General features: G+C 37.2%; 3 protein-coding genes across 4 annotated transcripts; 2 read left to right on the plus strand and 1 right to left on the minus strand.

The window, feature by feature from the left end:
- Positions 1–297: 297 nt before the first annotated feature.
- On the plus strand, positions 298–1,431 carry LOC121431653 (alpha-1A adrenergic receptor-like). Its single transcript, XM_041629279.1, has one exon. The coding sequence runs from the start codon at positions 298–300 to the stop codon at positions 1,429–1,431; it is 1,134 nt and encodes a 377-aa protein (XP_041485213.1).
- A 4,126-nt stretch (positions 1,432–5,557) lies between these two features.
- On the plus strand, positions 5,558–8,565 carry LOC121420425 (E3 ubiquitin-protein ligase TRIM71-like). 2 transcript variants are annotated; one of them, XM_041615054.1, is made up of 2 exons: positions 5,558–5,733; positions 7,168–8,565. In XM_041615054.1, the coding sequence occupies exon 2, from the start codon at positions 7,176–7,178 to the stop codon at positions 8,319–8,321; it is 1,146 nt and encodes a 381-aa protein (XP_041470988.1). In that variant the 5' UTR covers positions 5,558–5,733; positions 7,168–7,175; the 3' UTR covers positions 8,322–8,565. The 2 variants fall into 2 exon arrangements, with proteins under 2 accessions (XP_041470988.1, XP_041470997.1); XM_041615063.1 differs by having other exon boundaries at positions 5,567–5,651.
- Positions 8,566–9,235: 670 nt separating this feature from the next.
- On the minus strand, positions 9,236–21,830 carry LOC121420437 (adenosine deaminase-like). Its single transcript, XM_041615076.1, has 9 exons — positions 21,419–21,830; positions 17,797–17,858; positions 17,336–17,455; positions 15,644–15,912; positions 14,860–14,978; positions 14,015–14,158; positions 13,668–13,765; positions 13,078–13,207; positions 9,236–12,444 (listed from the first exon to the last, which is right to left on the minus strand). Exons 1-9 carry the CDS (start codon positions 21,749–21,751, stop codon positions 12,355–12,357), a joined length of 1,365 nt encoding a protein of 454 aa, XP_041471010.1. The 5' UTR covers positions 21,752–21,830; the 3' UTR covers positions 9,236–12,354.
- Positions 21,831–22,397: the final 567 nt, after the last annotated feature.

The following is a 22,397-nucleotide window of genomic DNA, read 5'->3' on the forward strand; positions in this document are numbered from 1 at the left end:
TGAGTGAAGTTGGTCAAAGGGAGTGATACTATCTTCTAGTATTCCGCACCTGTTCAAAAATTTAAATCAATATTTTAAACATTGAAAACTCTAGGTGAATTTGAAAAAATTTCCTTTCCTTCTATGTTTTTAGGCGCAATAGCAGCGGCTGTCAGTCAGTTTCACTCATGGTTCTCATTTAACGAGAAACAATATATTTTGACTGAAATGCAAGAAGTACGGCACATCAAACTTGATTCATATACAATGTGGAAATGTCGATTATTGTCAGACTACTGAATTTCCAATTAAATCAGCATGGACGACCATTATCTGACTTTAAATGACACAGATGAGCTCCTGCCACCGGGGTATTACACTGTAAATGCAATGATTGCTACATTGTGGTCGTTGATATCCGCTATAGGTATCTCAGGAAATGTGATAAATCTTTTGATTATTCCCCGCGTTCAAGCCGATGGAGGAACAAAAGTTTTCCTGACTGTTCTGTCAATAGCAGACCTCTTGACCGCCGTCTGTTTGGCCACTTCAGTCATTACACCTAGGGTAGGATGGACAGGCAGCACTGCTTGGGATGTTCTGAGCAATGCATGTTTCGTTTTAGGAACCTGGTCTTCAGTGACAAGTGCAGTGCTTATATTTGCCGTGAACCTTGATCGATATCTTCACGTTGTGAAGCCATACAGATACCATGATATTATCACCAAGAGGAGGGCTCTCGTTTTTTCACTTCTGGTTTCCATCTCAATCCTAGTCATTGGATTAGTCGTTATGAGACTTTCGGACAAATCGTTCGACGACATTGGTTTTCTCGGCAAGAATATCCTCTATGTACTTGATGTTCGTCACCGAATATACCTGGTCACTCTCATTGGTATGTGGCCGCTAGAGGTTCTTGTCTTGGCAATGTATTCCCGCATGTTTTGCATTGTGCGGAATCACGCAAGGGTGATATCAGCACAAGAGAATGCTGCGATGCGAATTAGAACCCTCAGCAGCAGAGTCAGTCATTCCCATTCGTCCGGACCCTTCCAAGAGCGTCGGAAAGCACCTCAAGTCGCCACATCGTTAGGAAGTGTGTCCGATATCAGCCCAACGTCTTCTAGACTTGAGAACGAGGTCGTGCTCAGACCAAAGAACTGGCGTCAACACGGTCGATTCCCAGACTTAAAGAAACAAAAGAAACATTCGCATCACAATATCCGGAACCTCCGTACCACATGCTTAGTTACTGGCTGCTATATGGTGTTGTGGCTGCCATTTACAATATTAGTGGCCAGGGCGGTGTATTCAAAGAGAACCCCTCACGATATTAGCCTATTAGTAACCTATACAGTGGGGAAAGGAAATTGCTGTGTCAATTGTTTTGTGTACATGTTCTCGAGGCAAGATTTCAAGTCTGCTCTTCGATATCTGTTTCGATGCAGGTAGATTGAAATGTCTACGAGGGATAGTTCGTAGGCCCATCCAAACATACATTGCCTGGACTCACTGGAGCAAGTTTCATTCATGGGCAAGTCCACCAAACATAAAAAAGGTGATTTTAATAAAAATGAGAAAAATCAAACAAGCAAAACACTGATTTGTTTTAAAATCAAAATCAGATGAAAATAAGAAAGTTACGACATACCAAGGCAAAGCTCTATCTTTATTTGAGGAGTGGAGGAGCCGTGGTGTAGTGGTTCTGACTCTCGCCTTGTAAACAGAGGGTCGTGTGTTCGAATCCCACCGCGGTCTGGCGTCCTTTGGCAAGGCGTTAATCCACACTTTGCCACTCTCGACCCATGTGCTAAATGGGTACCCGGTAGGATGTGAAAGTCATTGTTGCTTGACCAGTATTGTGTGCGCCTCACAGGCGACTGACTGGAATACTCCCAGGGAGTGGAGGATGTGCACACATTGTGTGCGGGAATGACTGATTGAATCCGATGACCGGGGTAATAATATATCTGTAAAGCGCTTAGAAACGTCGTTCCGATGGATTAAGCGCTATATAAAAGCGGATTATTATTATTAATATTATTATTTGCATTATTCACTTATTATTTTATTTTCAGTAAATCCTGACCATTTTATTTATTGCTATCATTAACATTAAGACATCATATCATTGCAATTATAATAACTATCATCATATTAATTAAGCCTACGTACATTTCTCATATTGGAAGATGTAAGGAAAGTGTTTTATATATAAATAATAAAACCTGCACTGTTTGAATGTAGTGATTAACATTGATAGATATTTCGATAAGGAGAAGGAGGCAGACAGACGCGAGAATGGGGGGGGGGGTGGTGGTGGTAGTGAGATGAGAGAGAAGGGGAATGTGCCATTGCAGATGCGTCGATCCTGGGGGGGGGCGATCGCACCGCCAATGAAAATATTTGGGGGCAAACATATCGTTTTGCCCCTCCAATAATTCTGTATGTACACAAAATAAAATAAGATTGTTATATTACACAGGAATCAGCAAGCGAGATTGAGATACACAACTCGTTCTTTATTTAAAATCGATTTGCAATAATCTTTTGCTGGATATATATCTTGTTCTTGATTAAAAACGTCAGTTATCTGTGAAGTGAGATATCCATCCTCCATCCTCCTCATGAGTTACTACAAACTGTCCTAAACAGGCACTTTTATCCTGTTTTCAGATCAGTATACTAAAAAAAAACAGCTCGCGCTCGCCTTAATTTGTTGGTGAGATGTGTGTCTCTTTCTCATGAGTCATATGTGTATAAACATACATATATACATATATATATATATTTATATTTATATATAAACATATATGTGTGAGTGAGTTTGTTTTGTGTGATCGAGCGCCTTTGGGAAGTTATTTCATGTTTTTGCCCCCACCCCCTCTGAAAAATGGATCGACGCCCCTGTGCCTTTGATGGTTGAGTGATCAGTAAAGACAATTCATACAGTGCTCAATCGAGTGTTTGTTGTTTTGTGTGTAATGATTTATGCCTGAAGCAATGAAAAGAAAGCGGCATGGCACTAACGACATAATGTAACTTTTTTGTTGTATAAGCTTAGTAGTAAAAGGACACATCGTATGAATTTGCCGGTGAACTTGTCATGGTGTGCAGATGTGCAGCAGGTTACCTGCTCGAGCTGTGAGATTTTCGTTTGTCTGATCTAGTGTATTAGCAAAACAGTAAGGACCTTCATTTGAAAAGTTTCTTCATATAATATACGTAATCATCATGAGTGAGTAATAATTATGATACATCAGGGGCGGATCCAGCTCCCGCCAAATGGGGGGGGGGGAGGCGATTTTTTTCACCCATATTTTCCCCGATAGGCCGCTCAAAGTTGATTTTTGTTTGTTTCTTTGAAGGGGGCTGTCCCAGTGGCGCAACGAGCCAAAACTTTGAGGGGAAATACATCTGATTGACATCCATGGTTTATGTAAGAAGCATGTGAAGATTGTGAGTTTTAGAAGGATTAGTTAATTGAGATGAGATGAGTGGATATTTCAGGTCTGCTTCTCATGTTAGAAAAGTGAATAATCAGTTGGAAAGTGGAGCGTATAGTGAAAACTAAAAGTAACTCTTTTTGTGAACAATGAATGTTGAGGGGACTTGTGACTTTTGTTAATTACGTTCAATTTTAATTCCACATCGACCACCTTTTTGTATTTGATAGAACAAGGAGTATAAAGAAAACGAATTGTTCAGTGAATTACACAAAATGTTGAACTTTGGGCAGTTAAGGGCGCGACGAGTTACACAGATAATACCGGTATATGTCTGCTGTCACCGTAGTGTACGATGTATCTGGATCCTTGAATCTTAGTTACAATAAAAATTGATTACAATAAAAATCGATCGTGAATGACATGTGTTCGTTTAACTTATTTTTATTTGTACCATGTGACACTTTCACACGACTTTCGTATCATCAAACTGTAAAACAAAAGAATGAACGATTTATAAACAAAAAACTAGAAGGTTCTCATTTTTTGGTTCTGCGAAAACATGTGATCGAGAGGCAGTGATTTTCGTGTAATTGTTGTTTCAAAACGGCAAATAAATTCAAGAGAGATTGACAGGAAGTTTCGAGTACGAAAAATGAAGATTGAGAAAGGAATAAATAAATATATAGATCCTACCACTTCATATGTGATATTGTATACGGGAGAATATCAACGTAATATTGCACGACAGTGCAATGACGCAATTAATGTCTAGAATGTCATACATGTACGCTGATATATAAATGTTCTTTTCAATTCCCATGGAGACGTCGAGAGAAAAGCTTAAATTTTTTAGTCGGTTCACTTCATGGCTTGTGCAAGAGTTTTGTGTTTGCCACTAAATGAAATTGATCAAATAATTGATCTTAAATTGTCCAGCATCTTACTCAGTTTTTGCAATTAGCTGTCCTCTGTGTTTGTGAAGAATTTTGACCCAGCCCACATTGTTTAAAAGATATCCCTTATACAAGGACCCTGATAATTTTTTTTTTCTCTACTGGGGTGCTGATGTAAATTTTAAAAGCCTTAAAAAAATCACTATATAATGAAGGCCGTTTTCGTTACATTTATCAATTTTTCACATATTCCAGACTTCCAGTGGTGCTGCCTATGGAAAATAATACACGCAGCACCCCTGCTTCCCAGGGCCATGCCCAGTAGCGGACCGTGACCCGGAGGAGACAAAGCATTGGGAGTGGGGTGGAGGGGGGGGGGGGCACTGCATTGTTTGTGAACAATGCCGTGCCCCCATGCTTTGTCTCCTTGGGGTCACGGTCCGCCACTGGCCATGCCTGATACCTCTGGATGTTTAGTATTTAACAGTTTGAAAATAATCAGCTTCTTGTGTACGAGTTCCATTTCTTCGTTTGGCATAGGCCTAACGAAATTAATATTTTTTTTCCTGCTATAGTACAGTTCTATGCAAATTACCACGGCTTCACAGACTAGACGATGAAGTCCAAAGTTCATTAAACAGCCACTGTCTTTAGTTGATTTAAAGAGGAATTATCACGTACGTCTAATTGATTTTTTTTTATAGAATAGAAACTAAAAAGGAAATCTGGATCCTTTACCCAGTGGCAGATCGTTGACCTAAATTCTAATCACAGTTGATCAATGCATGGCTATGGTTATTGAAGTTATGTATTTTAAACCAATTGAAACCTGAATTTAATAGGCTCTGATTGAACTGATTTTAAACCAACTGGTGTATTCCCAATATGTAAGGCTTGTTTCCCTGCAAATTTAATTGCATTTATGTTTTTTATTAATATTATTTCGTTTAACCTTTGCAATATGTGTGTACATGTTAGCTGTAGTGGAAGGTGTGTGCGGGTAGGTGCGTGACTGTGAGTGGGTGTGTGTGTATGAGAGGGATATTTATAGGGATGTGTATACGTTCGAGGGTATTTGCGTGTAGGTTGGTCTCTGCGCGTGTTTACAAACCTCACTGTGAGCGTCAGACGTGCACGATATTGCATACGATGCATACGGACTCAACATGTGATCTGATCTGCATATAGGATTAGTAATGACCATGATGGCTCTTTCCCAGTTATGTCTCCTACTATAAATAAAGATTTGCTATGTTTCTATGACATTGGTGTGTAAAAGATAGCGTGCAATCTGGAATTATTGCTCAGACAACGGGAATTAACCTGTCCAGTACGTTAGTATACACTAATTTCGTTTACAATTTTTATCAGACTGAATGATTGTGTAGCTTGGTTCACGAAGGAGCCGTTAGGTATGTATCATTACTAGACTAATTCACATTTCATTTCACATTGCTTCATGAATATTGTATTCTATCGACCTGAAACAAGTTATGAATTCTGCTGACTCTGTCTTCCTGATGGAAATTAGAATGCAGATATCACAAAGAAAATTTGTATTTTCATTCGTATGTATGTACTTCAATATTTATGTTTCCCAAGGACCATCAGGTTCTATCACCCAACATATTTTAGATGTATTTGCTCTCAGTAAGTCATTCATATAGGCATGAGAAACCACATTATTTTTTTCAATATATTTTGTTACTATAAATGCAGTTAATGCATTTGTCAGCGTGACTTCTCTTTATCCACCCTTTCACTGACTCTGATTGTGATTTATTAGAGGGTAAATTCACGAAAATTATTATTATTTTTTTGGTTACTAACGAAAACTATAAAAAGTTTACCTTATATTGAAAAAAATCTAATGCTTTCTGTAAGCTAGAATTATACCAAATACTGTGTAAACTATCAAAATTAATGTAGCATTGAAAGTTGCCCATAAAACAGGTATGTACCCTATCATTATTATGAACATGGGTCAAAATATTACCCAACAAGATACCCGCATGCTATACCGTTCTACCTAATTTGGGTATTTTTTACTCAATTTATTTTACAGTGGGAGCATTTCCGAGTGTGAGTTAAATGAAAGAGGAAGCTATAAACTTTACAAATAGGCACCATGTGTCTTTTGTTGATCACAACCATCCTTGCGTTATGATAGATTAATTTTCGGTTTTGTATTTCTGGGACGCACTCTAGTATAAACTAAGTACAGAGTACAGTATTCAAGCACTCTTCTAAAACATAAACCTATATTCATCAATAACTAATAAAAATATGAAAATCATTATCAAGACCATGGGCAGGAGCCCTCAGAATGAAAACTGGAAACATGATTATATTATTGTCCTTTAGTGGATATTGAACAAACCTTCCCCAGGGCCCTGGGAACGGTTTTTTTCAACGAGGGGTGTTGGTTTGAATTTGAAAAGCAAAATATAAATACAGTTTTCGCTACAAAACGAAGGTGATTATGGTCAAGGAAAATTTGACAAGCAAAGAAGCTGATTTTGGTCACAACTGTGCAATGCATACCAACCACATTTCAAGGGGGTGCTGCCTATGGGGAATAGACATCACCACTTGTTTCCCTTTGTTTTGCGTACGGCCATAAAATGCAAGGCATAACAATAACCATGTTATTATGAGACTACATTTAAACGAATCACCTCGGTTCGAAACTGTGACGTTAGGCTAGTTTGTCAGAGTCCCGTGTAAGGAATTTATGTTTGCCATCCGATGTTAAAGAAGGGAAGAGAGAGATAGAGAGGGAATGGAGGGTGTGGGAAGAAAATACCGCCACTGGAATCTTTTTTCATTTTCTCTTTTATCTCAAGAACTCAATATGGCGGCTGCTCCATCTCCTACAATCGAAGGACGTTTCCAGAAATGTCTAAAACCTGGTCTCAATCGCCCACATGATGTGATCGTTCACCAAGGCCAATACATCGTCACCGATACCTTTTACAACCGGGTCATAGCAGTGAACCCAGCGGACAATTCTTTAGAGGTCCTCTGCGAAAAGAAGCAGGAGAGGTTGTCATCGAATATGAGGCCTTACGGGATCGTTGCTTTGTCGGATTCCAAGCAAGATTTCCTCATCACCGACGCAGCAAACCGGAGTATTCTGAGATACACTGACAACTCTTGCAAGGTTTGGAGCGAGGCGGAGCTGCCTCAGAATGGATGCCCGGCCGGAATAGCGGTTGATCCATTATCAGGTAATGTTTACGTCGCTGACTCTCAGAATCGCTGTATTAGGGTTTATGATGCGGATGGTAGATACTGTCGTTCTTTTGGTTCGGACCATCTCCAATCGCCCTGGTTCCTGGACTTCAACTCCGAAGGGCATATCTTTGTGACGGACAACCTGGCAGGGTTGAAGATCTTCGCAAAGGACGGCAAGTTCGTCAAGAAATTGGCGATACGTTCTGAGAACAGGTCTTGGTCCTGCCGCGGGGTGACCATCGATCAGTATGATAATATATTTGTGACTGCGAGGACGAAGGGTTCTTTTCGATTACTCAGCAGAGAAAAGGTCGTGGTCTTTGATCACACTCATAGAGTGGTCTCCAGCCTTGGAGGATTGATGCAGTTCAACTATGTGCGAGGTCTCTGCTGCGACTACGGAAACAATCGCCTTGTCGTAGTGGATGGGGAGTGGCACCGACTTCAACTCTATAAACTTTACAATCAACAACAATCAGCCCTAAGACAACATTCAGTTCTTGTAGACTCACCCAGAGATGAAGGAGACCATGCTACCAAGGAACATGGTGGTGATTGCGATGACGAAATGGATGAAGGCTTCGTCATAGTGAGTTCATGCGATTGCCAAGACGATTCTGACGACGGTGATGTTGATGACCCTGAAACATGTATGGACGATTACGACTATGACTACAGCCACCTTGAACTCTTCAGAGAGGAAAACTATAACATTGCGTCTCTGACTTTGCAACCCGAATCCGTAGAGTATAATTTGTCATGATTATAAACAATAAAGGGATACGCCTTTCATGTACATCATTTTCAGAGAAGACTACACTGCGGGAATAGGTTTTATGTAAACGTTTTGTTAACCTTATTTATACAAGGCTCGGGCATTTCTGCGAAAGACCTGAAACCAAAAAGAGTTCTACCATTAGACAATAGAATATTAATGTGCAAAGTTTAGTCCTTCGTAGAACCTATCGGTGTCATGCGTTTCATGAATAAATATTGAACATTATTTTATATCCAATAATTAAAGCAAACACCAAACTATAAAGAGGAGCTCAATATCAGGGAAAAGCACGAAAAGGCGATTGGTGAGATCTAATAGGTATAAATAGAGTTGAAACAATCCATGATGCACGTAGTCACAGAATTACCGTTGGAGAACATACACTGTTCTATAATCTTTTTGTCGATGAACATTTTCTTTATATCCCAACCAAAACTTTAAGATCTCTTACATATAATAAAAAGAGTATTTTGAAACCCGTCCTTTGCAAACAAGGAACGGCCTAAAACGTGTACTATATATGGTACTGTTGACATAATTGCTATTCTGTGTTTTCTTATCGTTTAGCTTCATGTACATGTATGTTTGGTTTTCCTTATCCGCTTATATGTGATTTGATTATTGGTACACTTGACATACAATAGGATGTCATATCTATAACAAGAAGCTGGTGAAAACCGAAACTCTTAATCGTAAACCCATTCATTTTCACTGATCGAAACCAACTTTGATACAAGTGTACATCGACATTCCCTTTAAGAATATCCGCGTTGGATGTAGGCCAATGTACTCCATATTATTTCCTGTTCTTGATAAGAACGTTGTCCACTCTTTCGAATGAATTAAAACTGGAAAAAGCGACATGTTCTACCAGCACTTCAAACATGTCAAACATGTCAAAATGATGAAGTGTTCCCCTGGTTAATCTATATACTTTTAACATGCTCGTTTTCATATTATACGCTATGCATAAACGAAGTTCCTGTATATATCTAAATGAGTACCCCTGAAACTAGTAAGGTCAAATTTGAAATGTTATATTACGTGTTCCAGAGCTGCATAATTATTGCTCTTTTTTTATTCTAACCAAATTTTATCTTCTGGTACGTTTTCACTATTTTCAAGTGAGGCTTGAAAAAAAGTCCCACCACTGTGATATATGACCTGCCGCATAACCCCGCCCCGGCGCACTGCCTCAACTTACCTACACTTGAACGGTTCCTGATGGCCCCGCCGCGGCGCGCCGCTACTTTGAATAACACATTTTACCACATTTTTCTTTAATTCATATCTCATCACGCTCTACCTACTCAGAAAAGACATACAAGCAATTAATCAAAACGATACCACAGGCGTATTCTCAATTTGCTTTACATTTATTTGATATATTCAAGATATTTTTTCTGTGGAAGAATAAATTGGTGTGATAAAAACTCTTCTACATGCATGAAATATTGTAAATAAAAACATTGTGCGATGCTTTAATATTGCAAATATAATATATAAACAAATATGCAATGTCATTCTATAAAAGCATGAATAAATGTCTATTTTGTGGAATGCATATAGAAACATGATTATATATTCGAACTAAATGTCTACGTACTCACTCCGCCTTACAAACGATTTATCTTAATACTGTAAATACATGTATTTTCAAACACTGGAAGACAGCGTCAAAATCAACAAGAGTACAACAGCCACTGCACACCTTACGACTGGTCTACGACCTGATTTTAAAAAGAAACGGTGTTTTGCATATTTGTTAAATGATATAAATATATGATCTTACAAGATGTTCTGGATAACTATTAAAATGCGAATTTTTAAGATTATGAATAATTGCAAGCCTTCAGGTTTAGCTGCAATGAAATCGTAGCGAATCGTCAAAAAATCGTGGCGATTCATACGACTGACATGACATCATTACGATTCTGAATGACATTCGCTCTTATACCTACCAAGAGGATTGAATAAAATTATATATTTTTTCAAACATTCATACGTCGATTGAGAATATTGGGCAGTAGATTATTGCATGTTTTAATGTTCAGATCATTATTTTCTACGCTATACAAATTCGTATATTATTGTTTCTATAAAGATTCTACTCTTAATTCGTGTCGTAAATCAATCGTAAAGATGTGCAGTGGTATTCAATTGTATTCAAAGTGTTATCTAAATATGTAATGCATCACCGTTTTGTATTGACAATTCAAAAGGACAATTTTCATGGTTGAGTGGCAGTGTATACGCCCGTTGTGAAGAATTATGACATCGATGGCATTCCATAATTGACATAAATTTCACGAAGAGCTTTATGAGAAACTATCCGAGGGGGCACAGTGACAAAAAGACACATTGGTTTGTACAATCAATCGTATTAAACTGTAATCCTGTTGCAAACCATATACAGAAAATTACAATCGATTGCCAGTATTAATCTTATCTCACTTTGTCACTGATACCGAATTAGATTATTTAATACATCTGTTCATCAATACCCGTACATTTTTCTCATCATAAAGAGAGTGTTTGCATCGATCGGCATAAAAGTTTGAACTAATAATTTTCTTTATGCGACAGCGCGGATGATTGAATTTTGATAAAATGCAAATTCAAAAGTAGATGAGGAATATTTTTCAAAAAGAATTTGATTGATTTATTGATGGATTGATTGAATCTATTTCATGGTTTGTACAAGCCCCCATCCTTTTAAGATTGAAACCTAGATTAAGTTCGGGTAAAGCTATATTAAGCGATCAAATTTTCACGGTAAATTTATAAACATATATGAAATTAATGAGTCTATTGCTCAGCTTAGTGTGTTATGTAAAAGACAGCGTCTTCATTTATCATTAAAGTATAACATTTATAACCAAAAAGTAAAAAAAAATACTTCTTATGCATGGAATTTGGCGAGACATTTTAGGTTGTAGGCTTTTTGAGATATTTCTTACTACTGAATAAAAGATTACTATTGAAACGTTATGAAATGGTTTAATATCGAATGGGCGCTAAATAAGATGTACATGTACCTGTCAAAAACAATTTCTTACAAAGAGAAAAATAACATGACATTGTGTTTTTTTAGGTTGGAATGTTAGAATGTAAATTTCACTATTGATTCTTTACCAGAATTTCAACCAGACTTAAAGTTCAAATGTAATATATTCAAAGTTTGGATTAAAATGAATTACTCTGACACTTCATAATCTTTCGTTAATAATCAAAGGCTTCCTTGTCAGGTCACATGAGGTACCTTCTAAGATATCAATCTAAACGATTTATTTCCATATAAGATATCGAGTATGATTGTAGTTTACTTAGTTAAAGCATTCATAAGAAAATGTTTGCTTGAAAATGAGAGCTTGCCGCTCTTTTTTCGACAGATACATATATAGGGTTAATCTATCTATATGTTTCATTAAGCTGTTAGTAAGTTACGAATGACTTTACGCACGACTAATGATCGAACCCCGTGCGTAACTTTACGACTAGCTTTATAAAACACACACCTGAGGAGCGTTTCACAAAACATGTTATAATATCAAATTTGCAAATACAGTTAAAAGCTACTGAAATTCTTTAATATGATTGGCTGATTTCAAACTTGTTATAGAAATTTTGCATTTGTTACTCTAACGGAACCCTGCTTTAAATAACTATACCGAACCTACATAAGCTGCGCATCAGATCTTACAGGCAAAACTATTCTTCATTTATCAAACTGAACTCAATAATAAGAACTCGTCAAAATGATTAAAATAGTTATATTAGGAATTTCGGGAGCGTATCGGCAGTATACATGTATAGTAAACTCGCTCTTATTCGATAAGAAATCATGTACTATTTATATACCAATTCCTCGCTGAAATATTAATTGTTTTCTCGATGAAATATTAATAGTTTTCTTTACAAAATCGGTCAGAATGTCGTTAATACTAAATTTCTGTGTTTTAAAACTATACTTATTACTTGCATTTTAAACAGAATAAACTATGCCTAAATCGCAACATCATAATGCATCAAACTTGGTCTGGAGTTCTTGTATGAGATGTGTCTTTTCGCTCTCTGGTAAAAAGGATGCTCGAGCTGCATTCATTGTCTGAAATGAACAAGAAGGAAATGCGAAGGAAGTGTTATTTATTGAAATGAATTAATTCATTGTCATGCACAAACTTCATTTTCATGAATTCTATCTTGCGACCCACTTTCCAAGTAAATAGATACATTCAAATATTTGTATTAATAAAGGCACTTAAATAACTTTCGTTTACAAGCACTTTGCTTCTAATTATCATTACTCGAATACATTGGATCCATTGATGTTCCCCGTAACACGCGCACCATCTCCACTCCCCGAAGAGCAACCTGGTCAAGTAACATTTATAAAAAAAAATCACACTGACGTTTTGAATTATATCGGGTGGCTATTTAAAGGGATGCTCCAGGCTAAAGATATTCATATTTCAATAAATAGAGTAAAATTCACAAAGCAAGATGCTGAAAGACTGATCAAATCAGATGACAAATAACAAAGTTATTGAATTTTAAAGATTTGCATTATTCCGGTGAAACAGTTTTAGGCATGTCTTCATGAATATTCATCATTCCTTTAAATAAGTCTTATGATTATCTATGTTCATGATACATTCGATATACGAAATTTAATCTCATCGCAAATTCCAATTAGGCCCTCTACGGAAAAAGTTAAATTTGAATATTCAAATTCGCTTACCATGTTTTTCAGTTGGCCATCGTTGAAATCAAAATATCTTTTGGCGAGTTCAAACTCGGACTCCATCGTATTTGAAAGTAAAGTAGGATCATCTGTGTTGATACCTATATTGAATCCATCTTTTTCAAATCTGTGAATATAAGATGATTATCATAGTAATAAAGATAATAATAATAGTAATAATAATAATAATTATTATTATTATTATCATTAATGATAATATTGATAATAATAACAATAATAATAACAATATTCCAGTGTAGCCACTTTATATCTTAAGAACTGTTCTCCCTGTCATTATTATCTTTCTCCATTTACATATGTCAAGCGCCTGACAAAAAAGCAGAATGTCCTATATTTTTTTATCCTTTGGTGAACCCACTTCCTACGACTCCCCGTTCATAAGGAGGGCGCTCTACCACTGAACCACCATTTACGGTTAAACTGATTAATGTGATGATGTGGGAAACTTTCCTTTGTACCAATAAGAAAATTTACCAATAATTGCTTCATGTAGTCTTGAGCGGAATTATTGAGGAAAATTGATAACAGTAAAATATAACCCTGATTGTCACTGGATCTCGTCTTACCTTTTAGCAATATGATCCGATAGCCTTCCTTTGCAGGCACCTGTATATATACTCGAGGTTGGGCATAATTCAAGGTGTACAAAGCGATCCCGTATCATCTGAAATATGAACAGAAACAAAGGGAAGATAAATAATGAACAGACATAACAGACTGAAACAGAACTAAATATTGATTATTACGCTTGCTACCTATCCTTCTATAAGCGGTCAAGTGATAAGAAAATGAAGGAACCAAATTAATGAAACAATTACACAGTGCTGATTTAAGTGTCAGTGTCCAAAGACACAATTTATTACAAATAAAGAAAGGGAAAGAATCAATAACAGTGACAGCCAATCATACGTACTTTGTATACATCGAGATCCTGATAGATTTGATAGCCATGCCCAATCCGTTCCGCTCCCAGCTCCTCGACCGCAAATCTCACATTTTCTGCTGGCCCAAGTTCACCGGCATGAACTGTCCGATGTAATCCTAAATCAGCAGCTAGCTGTAGGAATAATGAATCAGATAATTATCTAATAAGGATGATCTATAAGGATGTTAATAGTGGCACCAATCAGTGTCCCTTTAGAGAACCATACCCTGAAGTGTTAAAATTACACCAAAGGGATTGAACATCACACCAAACTACCCAAAAGTAACTATCAAAGGTTTACACAGTAAAAATGACTGGTCCTCTTACTTAATCCACAGTCAACCCCACAGTTTTGGTGTAAGTATAGATATTCATTAAAAAGATTTCTACCATAAATATAAATGTCGTCTTCTTGGGTATTAGGAAGCTTTTAAAATGAAGGAAAAAAGTAGGTGAGATGGCAAGGTAGAGAAAGATTGAAAAAATATCGGAATGGTGAGGGAGAAAAGGATCGAGAGGGAAAGAGTGAGAGTGAGAAAAAGAAAGATCGAGACGAGAAGAAAGAGAGGATATATTGGAGTAAGAGAGAGAAAACTAGATTTAGGGAGTGAGAGAGAGAGATCGAAGAATCATGCGCGCGTATGGGGAGGGGGCAAATAAGTTCGATCCTTGGAGATATTTATGTTGTTTAGTACAGGGAGGGTCTTCATGAAAGGGGGGGGGGGGTGAGTTGGGCAGCTACTGTGAAGGTAACTATAGGTTGTTTACTACAGGGATCATTTTGTAAAAAGGGAGGGGGAGGATGGGGGGGGGGGTGGCTAGTAAGTTCTCACCTTGAAGGCATCTATATGTTCTTTCGTACAGGGAGCGTCCTCGTCTCCGGCCATATCGATACCGACCACGGTATCGTTGAGGAATTCGTGACTCAGTTCAACCACTTCATGGGAAAACTCTGCATAATGTGACACAAATTGAAAGTAAACAAAGCTTACTTTGAGGGACTTTATTGTAATGTAACTAAGTTTCATTTAGTGTTAGTAGGCCTAAATACACGTTGGCCTACCTTTTTACAAGACCGCCATCATTATCATGCCTTATCGCTCACGATGGCGGTCTCCTGCATTTTTTTAAAACTTTCATTTTCGTTTAATGAGTGATACATTCTGTTGATATTATTCATCAAATGCTATGAATTTTTTATATATTACATTTGTACATATTACCTTATAAACTCATATCCGATGCATTGGATGCAGATAAAAGCAATCAATCAATTAATCAATCAATCAATCAATCAATCAATCGAATTGAATGGTACGTGAAATATCCGGGTAGAAGATTGAATAAATACTAACTGAAGATTCACAGATCTGATAAAAAATAATGAAGTTATTGAATTTTAAGGTTTTGGGTTCATATCGTATACATTTCGTCCTTAGCCAGGAATTAATAAAATGATAACGCCAAAACACAATGTATAGAAATATCCAAAACATATTCAATCAACAAATCAATGATTTATGATAAATCTACTTTTAAAACATTCTAATTTCTTTTAAAATCGTAATTCATATCTGAAATAATTATTTGAAATTATAAAATCAAAATCAATAGTACCTGGACATGGTCTAATCAAGCAGAGTAAAGTGCGACCTTTGACATTGAATTGCCTGCATCCTCTTCGCATCCCATCATTCACTGCCATAACTACGTCACGTGGTGTCAGGTAGTCATCCTTGACGACCGAATTCTTTCTGCTACTTGGTGTTGAAAACGAGGAAGACATGTAGTGGGGGCAGTACCGTGCCTCGAAATACACCACGCCCTCGTTGGCTTGGTCCTCGCAGAGTTCATAAGCGATTTGGCTGATGAGTTCTCGGTCCCCGCTGAAATGGTAGACAAAAATACAAGTGTGACAACTAAATAGACGAATTTTTCGCTACAATAAGACTATTCATTATACCAAGTCAAATATCATAAATGTATGACTGAAAAATGTGACTTCAACATGCCTAAATGAAAGTAAATACACAGTACATACACATTACACTAAATTTAAAAAGTGCTTGTTTAGGTGACGTTTGTGCGTGAGGGTGTGGGTGTGTGTGTTTGAGAGAGAGAAGAAAGAAATGACTTTTGCAAAGTAATTCGTGTACAAAAGTTATTCTCAGATCTCTTTTTTATACTCGTGAGAATTCAAATAATGAATAATTGGTATCGTGTCATATCTCTGTATTTTGACGCATCGTTGAATTTGAGACGGGATTCTGAATTAAAAAAAGCTGTGACAATCGATCGATTGGGTTGGTAATAATGATTTGATGAAATGAAGCTTGAAATAAACACAATGGTACTGTGTTATTTTAGATTCTACAAGATAAAAGAAATAATCGCTGTTAAAAATTGTACTTTTGACTTTGCAAGTGCAAAATCACATCTACCCGAATCAGGAAAAACAAAGGTGTAAATGTGATTGAGTTTAAGGTTCAAAATTTTCGACCTAGTCCTTTGAACCATTTTACTAAAGATCGCAGTCTTGAAGTTCAACTGAATCAAAATGCATTCTGTCACATTTCATTTTATCCAAGAGCTGGGGAGCGTTTCATGAAAGGACTCGTCGGACGATTTATCCAAAAAGTCCCATTTTATCCGACAGTTACTATAGTAACAGAGCGGTTCTGCCAATCAAAATAAAGGAAAGATGTCAGATCTGACAAGTTGTCAGACAAAAATGTTGATGAAACAGTCCCCTTATCTGTGGAATGATGAGCAGCCTTAATGTGACTTCTTGAAATAATTGTCATGACCGAAAGGAAGAAAAGTAATTTGACTTCGGCATTGCCGAATGGATCTATCCTCCAATTTGATATCTATATCTATGATTAGATATTTATTTTTATATAATAATGATGTTCTTTGTTGAAGCTACAAACCAACAGGATAAATTTAATAACTTCTTTCAGAACACTTCTTTAATACGCCTTTTGCCAAAGTAGAAAAGAAATCAATATGCAACTGCCATGTAAGATAATCATACTGCAAAATCTGGGATGTTAAATGACACCAGGCCCCCGAGGGCCACAGTCAGAAGGTATCAAAAGTGTACCTAAGAGAAGTTAATGTAACAGCCAAATGACGATGTAATTAAAAAAAACAGGTGTTAAACAAACAAGGTTAAGTTTAACATCGGAGTCAATTTGATGGTGTGGTCCTCTTCGTACACTAATTTCCATCATAAAGTTGCTTTTTTTAATCCTTTTTTATGACTGTTTAAGTTGTTTTTTGAAGACTTTTTTAAAATGAACTTACGCAATTATTGGAAGGATTGTATCAAATGATGAGAGGAAGCTGACTAGGTCCCCTTTGGAACATCGAACCAAATCAACAAATTCATGGAATGTATTCGCCGGACCGCAGAGTCCTTTCTTTCTGGAAGAAAAAAAAGAAAAAAAGGAGATCAGTGATATGTATTTTAGATATGTTTCTACAGAGAGAGTTCTAAGACGATGTCACAGTGATGGGCATGACAATTGGAAGCATTTGCATGATTGCATCATACCGTAAAAACAATGATTTATCACTAACTTTGTATAACTTAAAAATACAGTAAAAAGCAAACAAAAATTAAAAGCAAAAGAAATAAAGTAGAGCAGAAACAAATAGAATAACAGAATAGCGAAGGACTTCCTTGTAAAGAGATGAAGATGGTGAATATATGATTTTAAAAAAATCATCTCTTAATCTTTAAGAGTTCGAAAAAGGTTTCTCACCTTGCAGCCCGCCATAGTGTGTCGTGTCTGACTGCTCCGTCGAGATGAATATGTAGCTGAACCTAAAAATGGAATAAAAAAAATTAATGTGTGAGTGGAAAACTATTAAATACAGAATAATATGATATATAAGAATAATATATATTATGTAACGCCAATAAATATCACTCCCTTCCCAAGGGCCCTAAAGTATTGTTGATAATGTTTGAAGATTTTCATTGTAATTCATAATGAATAAAGGTTCCAAGTTTGCGTCCGTGTTTGGGTGAAAATAAAATTTCAATTGATTGTCTGAGTGACGTTTGATTGCAACTCTTACACATGTGCAGAGTGATGCACTTGGGCAATATCATAGGCGGTGGAAGCGGGGGGGGGGGGGGCGGGAGGACCCCCTAAATTTGAGGTGGTGGGGGGACGGTCCCCCCTAAAGTTTTAGTTGATAATTTTTTTTTTGCTTGTCAAATTTTTTACCCGTGTCCATCACAAAATTTTAGGTGGACTCCCCTATTTTTTTTGGCTCCCGCCGCCAATGGGCGGCGTATTCTAGCACTCACATCGCAGACGTTTTCTATAACCTTCAGAAACTATTTAAAATGCTCGTCAAATAACAACGGGCAGGGTAGATGTCGTTGTCAAACGTTGGTGGACCGGGACAGCACATCGTCTTATGATTCGGACCGGATGAAAAATAAGTTGCAAATATGTCATCTGTAATGACGTCACTGGAGTCGCACAATATACGACTCGAAACCAATTTGGCCTTTATTCCAAAATAAAGTCTTGCAATCATAAAAAAATATATTAGTGTTCTTACAGTTATTTGAACCTCAAAATAAGATATTATATTTATTCACATTTTCAGAAAAAAAGAAAAATTTGATTTTTTTCAAAAAATTGAATCGTGGATCAGTCGTGAGGTGTGCGGAGGCGTTAAAAAACATCTTCTGCAAAGGCCCTCTGATAGTCAGATGTACTAATAGATGAAACTCGTCTATGGTCGAAATGCTTATGTGTTTATGCCTGTATCCCTTACGAACGCAGTGATGATAAGATCTTTAAACACATTTAAGATGCTACGTGTTATGAAGATGGAATCCGGAACATGCGTGTAGCATCTTTTAATGGCAAATGTTTGAAGCGCCTGAAATGACACACGAAGCATCATCCCTAGATTCAGTTACATCCAGAAGGGCGTAAGTCACGTTATTCAATGCAGTGCCTTTCTGTCTCGCATCTGTAGGTTGACGGTCTGGGAAGTAATTGCCCACGTAGGGGCAAGGGTAATCTCTCAGGTGACTGCCAAGAAGGTTGATTGATAGTGACAGTTCCTTTGCCCCCATTTTCCAGTTCTTGTCACAGTTCAGTCACGGCAGCTGCTGCTCGTATTGGTCATTGGCTATACCTATACATATACCACCATAATCAAACGATGTATCATAAAGGGGTATTATCATTTTAGGAATCTTTAGCTTTAAATTGGAAGATCATCCTAACGATAAGGTGGTTTTGATGATAGCAGAAACGGAGAAAAATATTGGTGCAAGTTTGATTAAATTCCGTTAAAGAATAACGGAGTAATACATTTTTTTATTTGTGACGTCACATACGAGCTGCTTCTCCTATGTTGTGAGGGAATGTGAGACATAAATTCCCCAAAATGCCACCCCCCCAAAAAATGTAAGTGATTTTATGTAGATACGTCATCAGACACATCGTTTTTATACCCACATCTTACATAAAGATATTTCTATTCATGTTGAATTAAAAATGGGGATTTGTGGAATTTGTTTTATATGATAGGTCTATGGGGGAGCTGATTGCATCATGTAGGTCACAGATTCAAAATAAAACCTTTTCATCTACACGTACTGTCTGATGCGAGATTTACGAAATTACTTCTATTTATAGAAAAATATAATGATACATTCGCCCTGTATACTGTGACGAGTCTTGCATCCTTTCCAATCTGCCAACTGCTGTCCATATTTTCGACAATCACTAAATTGATTATTTCCATGAGTGAGCCGGGATATGACTTGTGAGCCCGTTCGTGTGTACGGGTAGAGTTTGCTTGACAGCATAATGTAGGTCTTTGCTTGACAACATAATATAGGCCTTTGCCTGCTATAAGCATCTTTATGTTTAGATATATGGTTCTTTTTAAGGTATACAAGAATTAACGATAAAGGTACTATTTATAAGAACATGAAGAAAGAGCCAAAGTACATATCGGATGTACGATTTGAAAATATTATGTGGCAAGTGAATACAATTTAAGTCCTTCTTATGACCTCTTTTGTAACCTGTGCTCTGACTTTGAATTTTCACTATTAAGAATTCTTTCACGTTGCGTTTCCATAGCAACGTGCTCTGGGTTGGGTATACTATTACACACGGATGGTTGCTCGACTCGAAACATAATCGTGATGTGTTTTCTTCCGTGCGGATGACTTATTATTCACAAATGGAAATATTGAGCACTAGCTCTCTCCCCCTCTCACTTTCTTCTCTCCCTCTTTATCCACATCCCTTCATTTCTCCCATTCTCATACCATGCACTCTCTTTAAACGATTCTTTGATGTCTATAATCAAATTTCCCCTATAGCAAGACATGCTACTATGGGCACTGCACATGCTGTCCGTTTTGTCGGCATAAGATTTATATTATGGAGTAAATTGAAATGGAATAATTTTGATAAAGCCATTTTCTTCGGATTCAAGCCAATACTATCACAAAAGATGCATCCATCGGATTTGCCAAGAACCAACATGCATAGGCCTACACAACAACTGGTGTTGACTGGTGTAGCCTACGCCTAGAACCACACCAGTCTTTTTACTTCGATGCTAAATTCTTATCTTAGTTCAATAACTAAGGTGTTATTTCAACAAATTTGCTTGTTACTTGTACACTCTTAGTTGCTTTTTCATGTTGTGGAACAAACGAATATCAAAGCTTGATATTAATTTGGGGCCCAAGAACTAGACATGGTTTCTACTTGGTCATTTATCAAAACCACGTATGTATATAGGTATTCGCATTTTAGATTTTATCGTCTTGTACTGAAAAAAAGGAAAATACTTGTGAAAATATAGGCCTACCCAACGTAGATCAATAAGCATAAGGCGAAAAAGCGGACGTTTGATTTAAGTGCGTCGGGTCAAGTGGTCACTTAATATTCGTACCAGCAGATAACAATAAGTTTATGGCCACTGTTTAAACAGATCCTCGGCTAGGCTAGACAGAATCCAGGTAACATATATATTCACACATGCGAATGGCGAAGCATTACATGATACTTATAATATTAAATACAAGTTATGCTGAAGGGGGCTGAAGGGAACGAGCAATAACAGAATGTATGGTCCTTAAGTAATAGATTGGAGAATGTACAGTGTATTCACGCGAGGATGTCCTTGGACAGGTATATACAAAGAGGTATGTTGGCCCTAATACCTCTCTGTTATAGGCCTATTTAGTTTATTTTGAATATGTCGCACCACTCGCACATACTAGAATTTGAACAACAAAGCATTCAGACAATAAAACTTATGCAATCGGTATATATCCTTAATACAAACATATGATGTGTGACCGATCGCTGGAGTTAATGCCCTTACCTTTGGAAAAGTACGCAATGAACTGGAATCTGTTCCCGCGTCTCTCCGACTGTTTGTACCATGATGTCGTCTGCAGATGTGGTCCATGATGTTTCTTACGGAACCTTCCCGACGATAGCAAATGCCCGCAGCCGATAACGGCGACATGATTACTCTGAAATTTATACCTCCCGCCATTATAAGTAGTCTCCTGAGTGTAAGAATGCTACCTGCCGAGTGCGTGCATAAGGGCGGATGGGTGTGGGTGTGTGTGCACGCACACGGAAAAGGAAACACACAAATTGAATGGGATATTGATCTTCCGTTAAAGCATGTCAATACTGCTTCCTGCATGACATGATGTGTGTGTGTGGTGTCTTCTTCCGAAGGATAAGAAGGGAGGCGATTTGGGGGACGGGAATATAAATAGAGAGGGCAGGGATATAGAACGAGAGGCGGGAAATGAGAGGAAGATAAGAAGGAGCTAAAGCTGATGGAAGTTCATGAGCGAAAGAGAATCAGTGAGTGTGAGAGAGAGATATGACTATATAATACAGGTAGAAGGAGGAAATGGAGAAAGGCGGGGGGGGGATGGGGAGGGTATATAGAGTGAGGAATGAGCAGTAGAGATAGAAAGTCGGAGGGGATGGGAGATAGAGGAGGAGATATAGGGGACGGATAGAATAATGATGATTATGGAAAAAACAGGAAAACGCTATTCAAAAGGAATTAAAAATAATAAACGTATTGGTGAATATGTTTCAGACAGAGAAATAGATTTTAGGAGTGTATGTAGTTCACTGGTTAAGACTTAATATAGAAAAAAGTTCTGCTATGGAATATTCAGGTGTGATTTTTATTTCGATGTTAAACAATCTCTGTATAAGTTATCATTTATATTTTTTTATTTCAATGTTACATTACCTTGCTTATCATTATTGGAGAAAACAGAAAACTTGTGACATGTTTACTCTTTCGATCGCATAAACTGTTGATAAGG

Source organism: Lytechinus variegatus, chromosome 1, assembly GCF_018143015.1.
Source record: "Lytechinus variegatus isolate NC3 chromosome 1, Lvar_3.0, whole genome shotgun sequence".
In the NCBI taxonomy this organism is placed as follows: domain Eukaryota; kingdom Metazoa; phylum Echinodermata; class Echinoidea; order Temnopleuroida; family Toxopneustidae; genus Lytechinus; species Lytechinus variegatus.

Bases quoted from the DNA above. Each gene is read 5' to 3' on its own strand.
- LOC121431653 (XM_041629279.1), top strand. From the start codon at position 298: ATGGACGACCATTATCTGACTTTAAATGACACAGATGAGCTCCTGCCA.
- LOC121420425 (XM_041615054.1), top strand. From the start codon at position 7,176: ATGGCGGCTGCTCCATCTCCTACAATCGAAGGACGTTTCCAGAAATGT.
- LOC121420437 (XM_041615076.1), bottom strand. From the start codon at position 21,751: ATGCAGGAAGCAGTATTGACATGCTTTAACGGAAGATCAATATCCCAT. The intron at 17,456-17,796 runs GTGAGAAACCTT...TTTTTCTTCCAG, and splicing joins ACACTATGGCGGGCTGCAAG to AAAGAAAGGACTCTGCGGTC. The intron at 15,913-17,335 runs GTAAGTTCATTT...CTACCATTTCAG, and splicing joins ACAATCCTTCCAATAATTGC to CGGGGACCGAGAACTCATCA.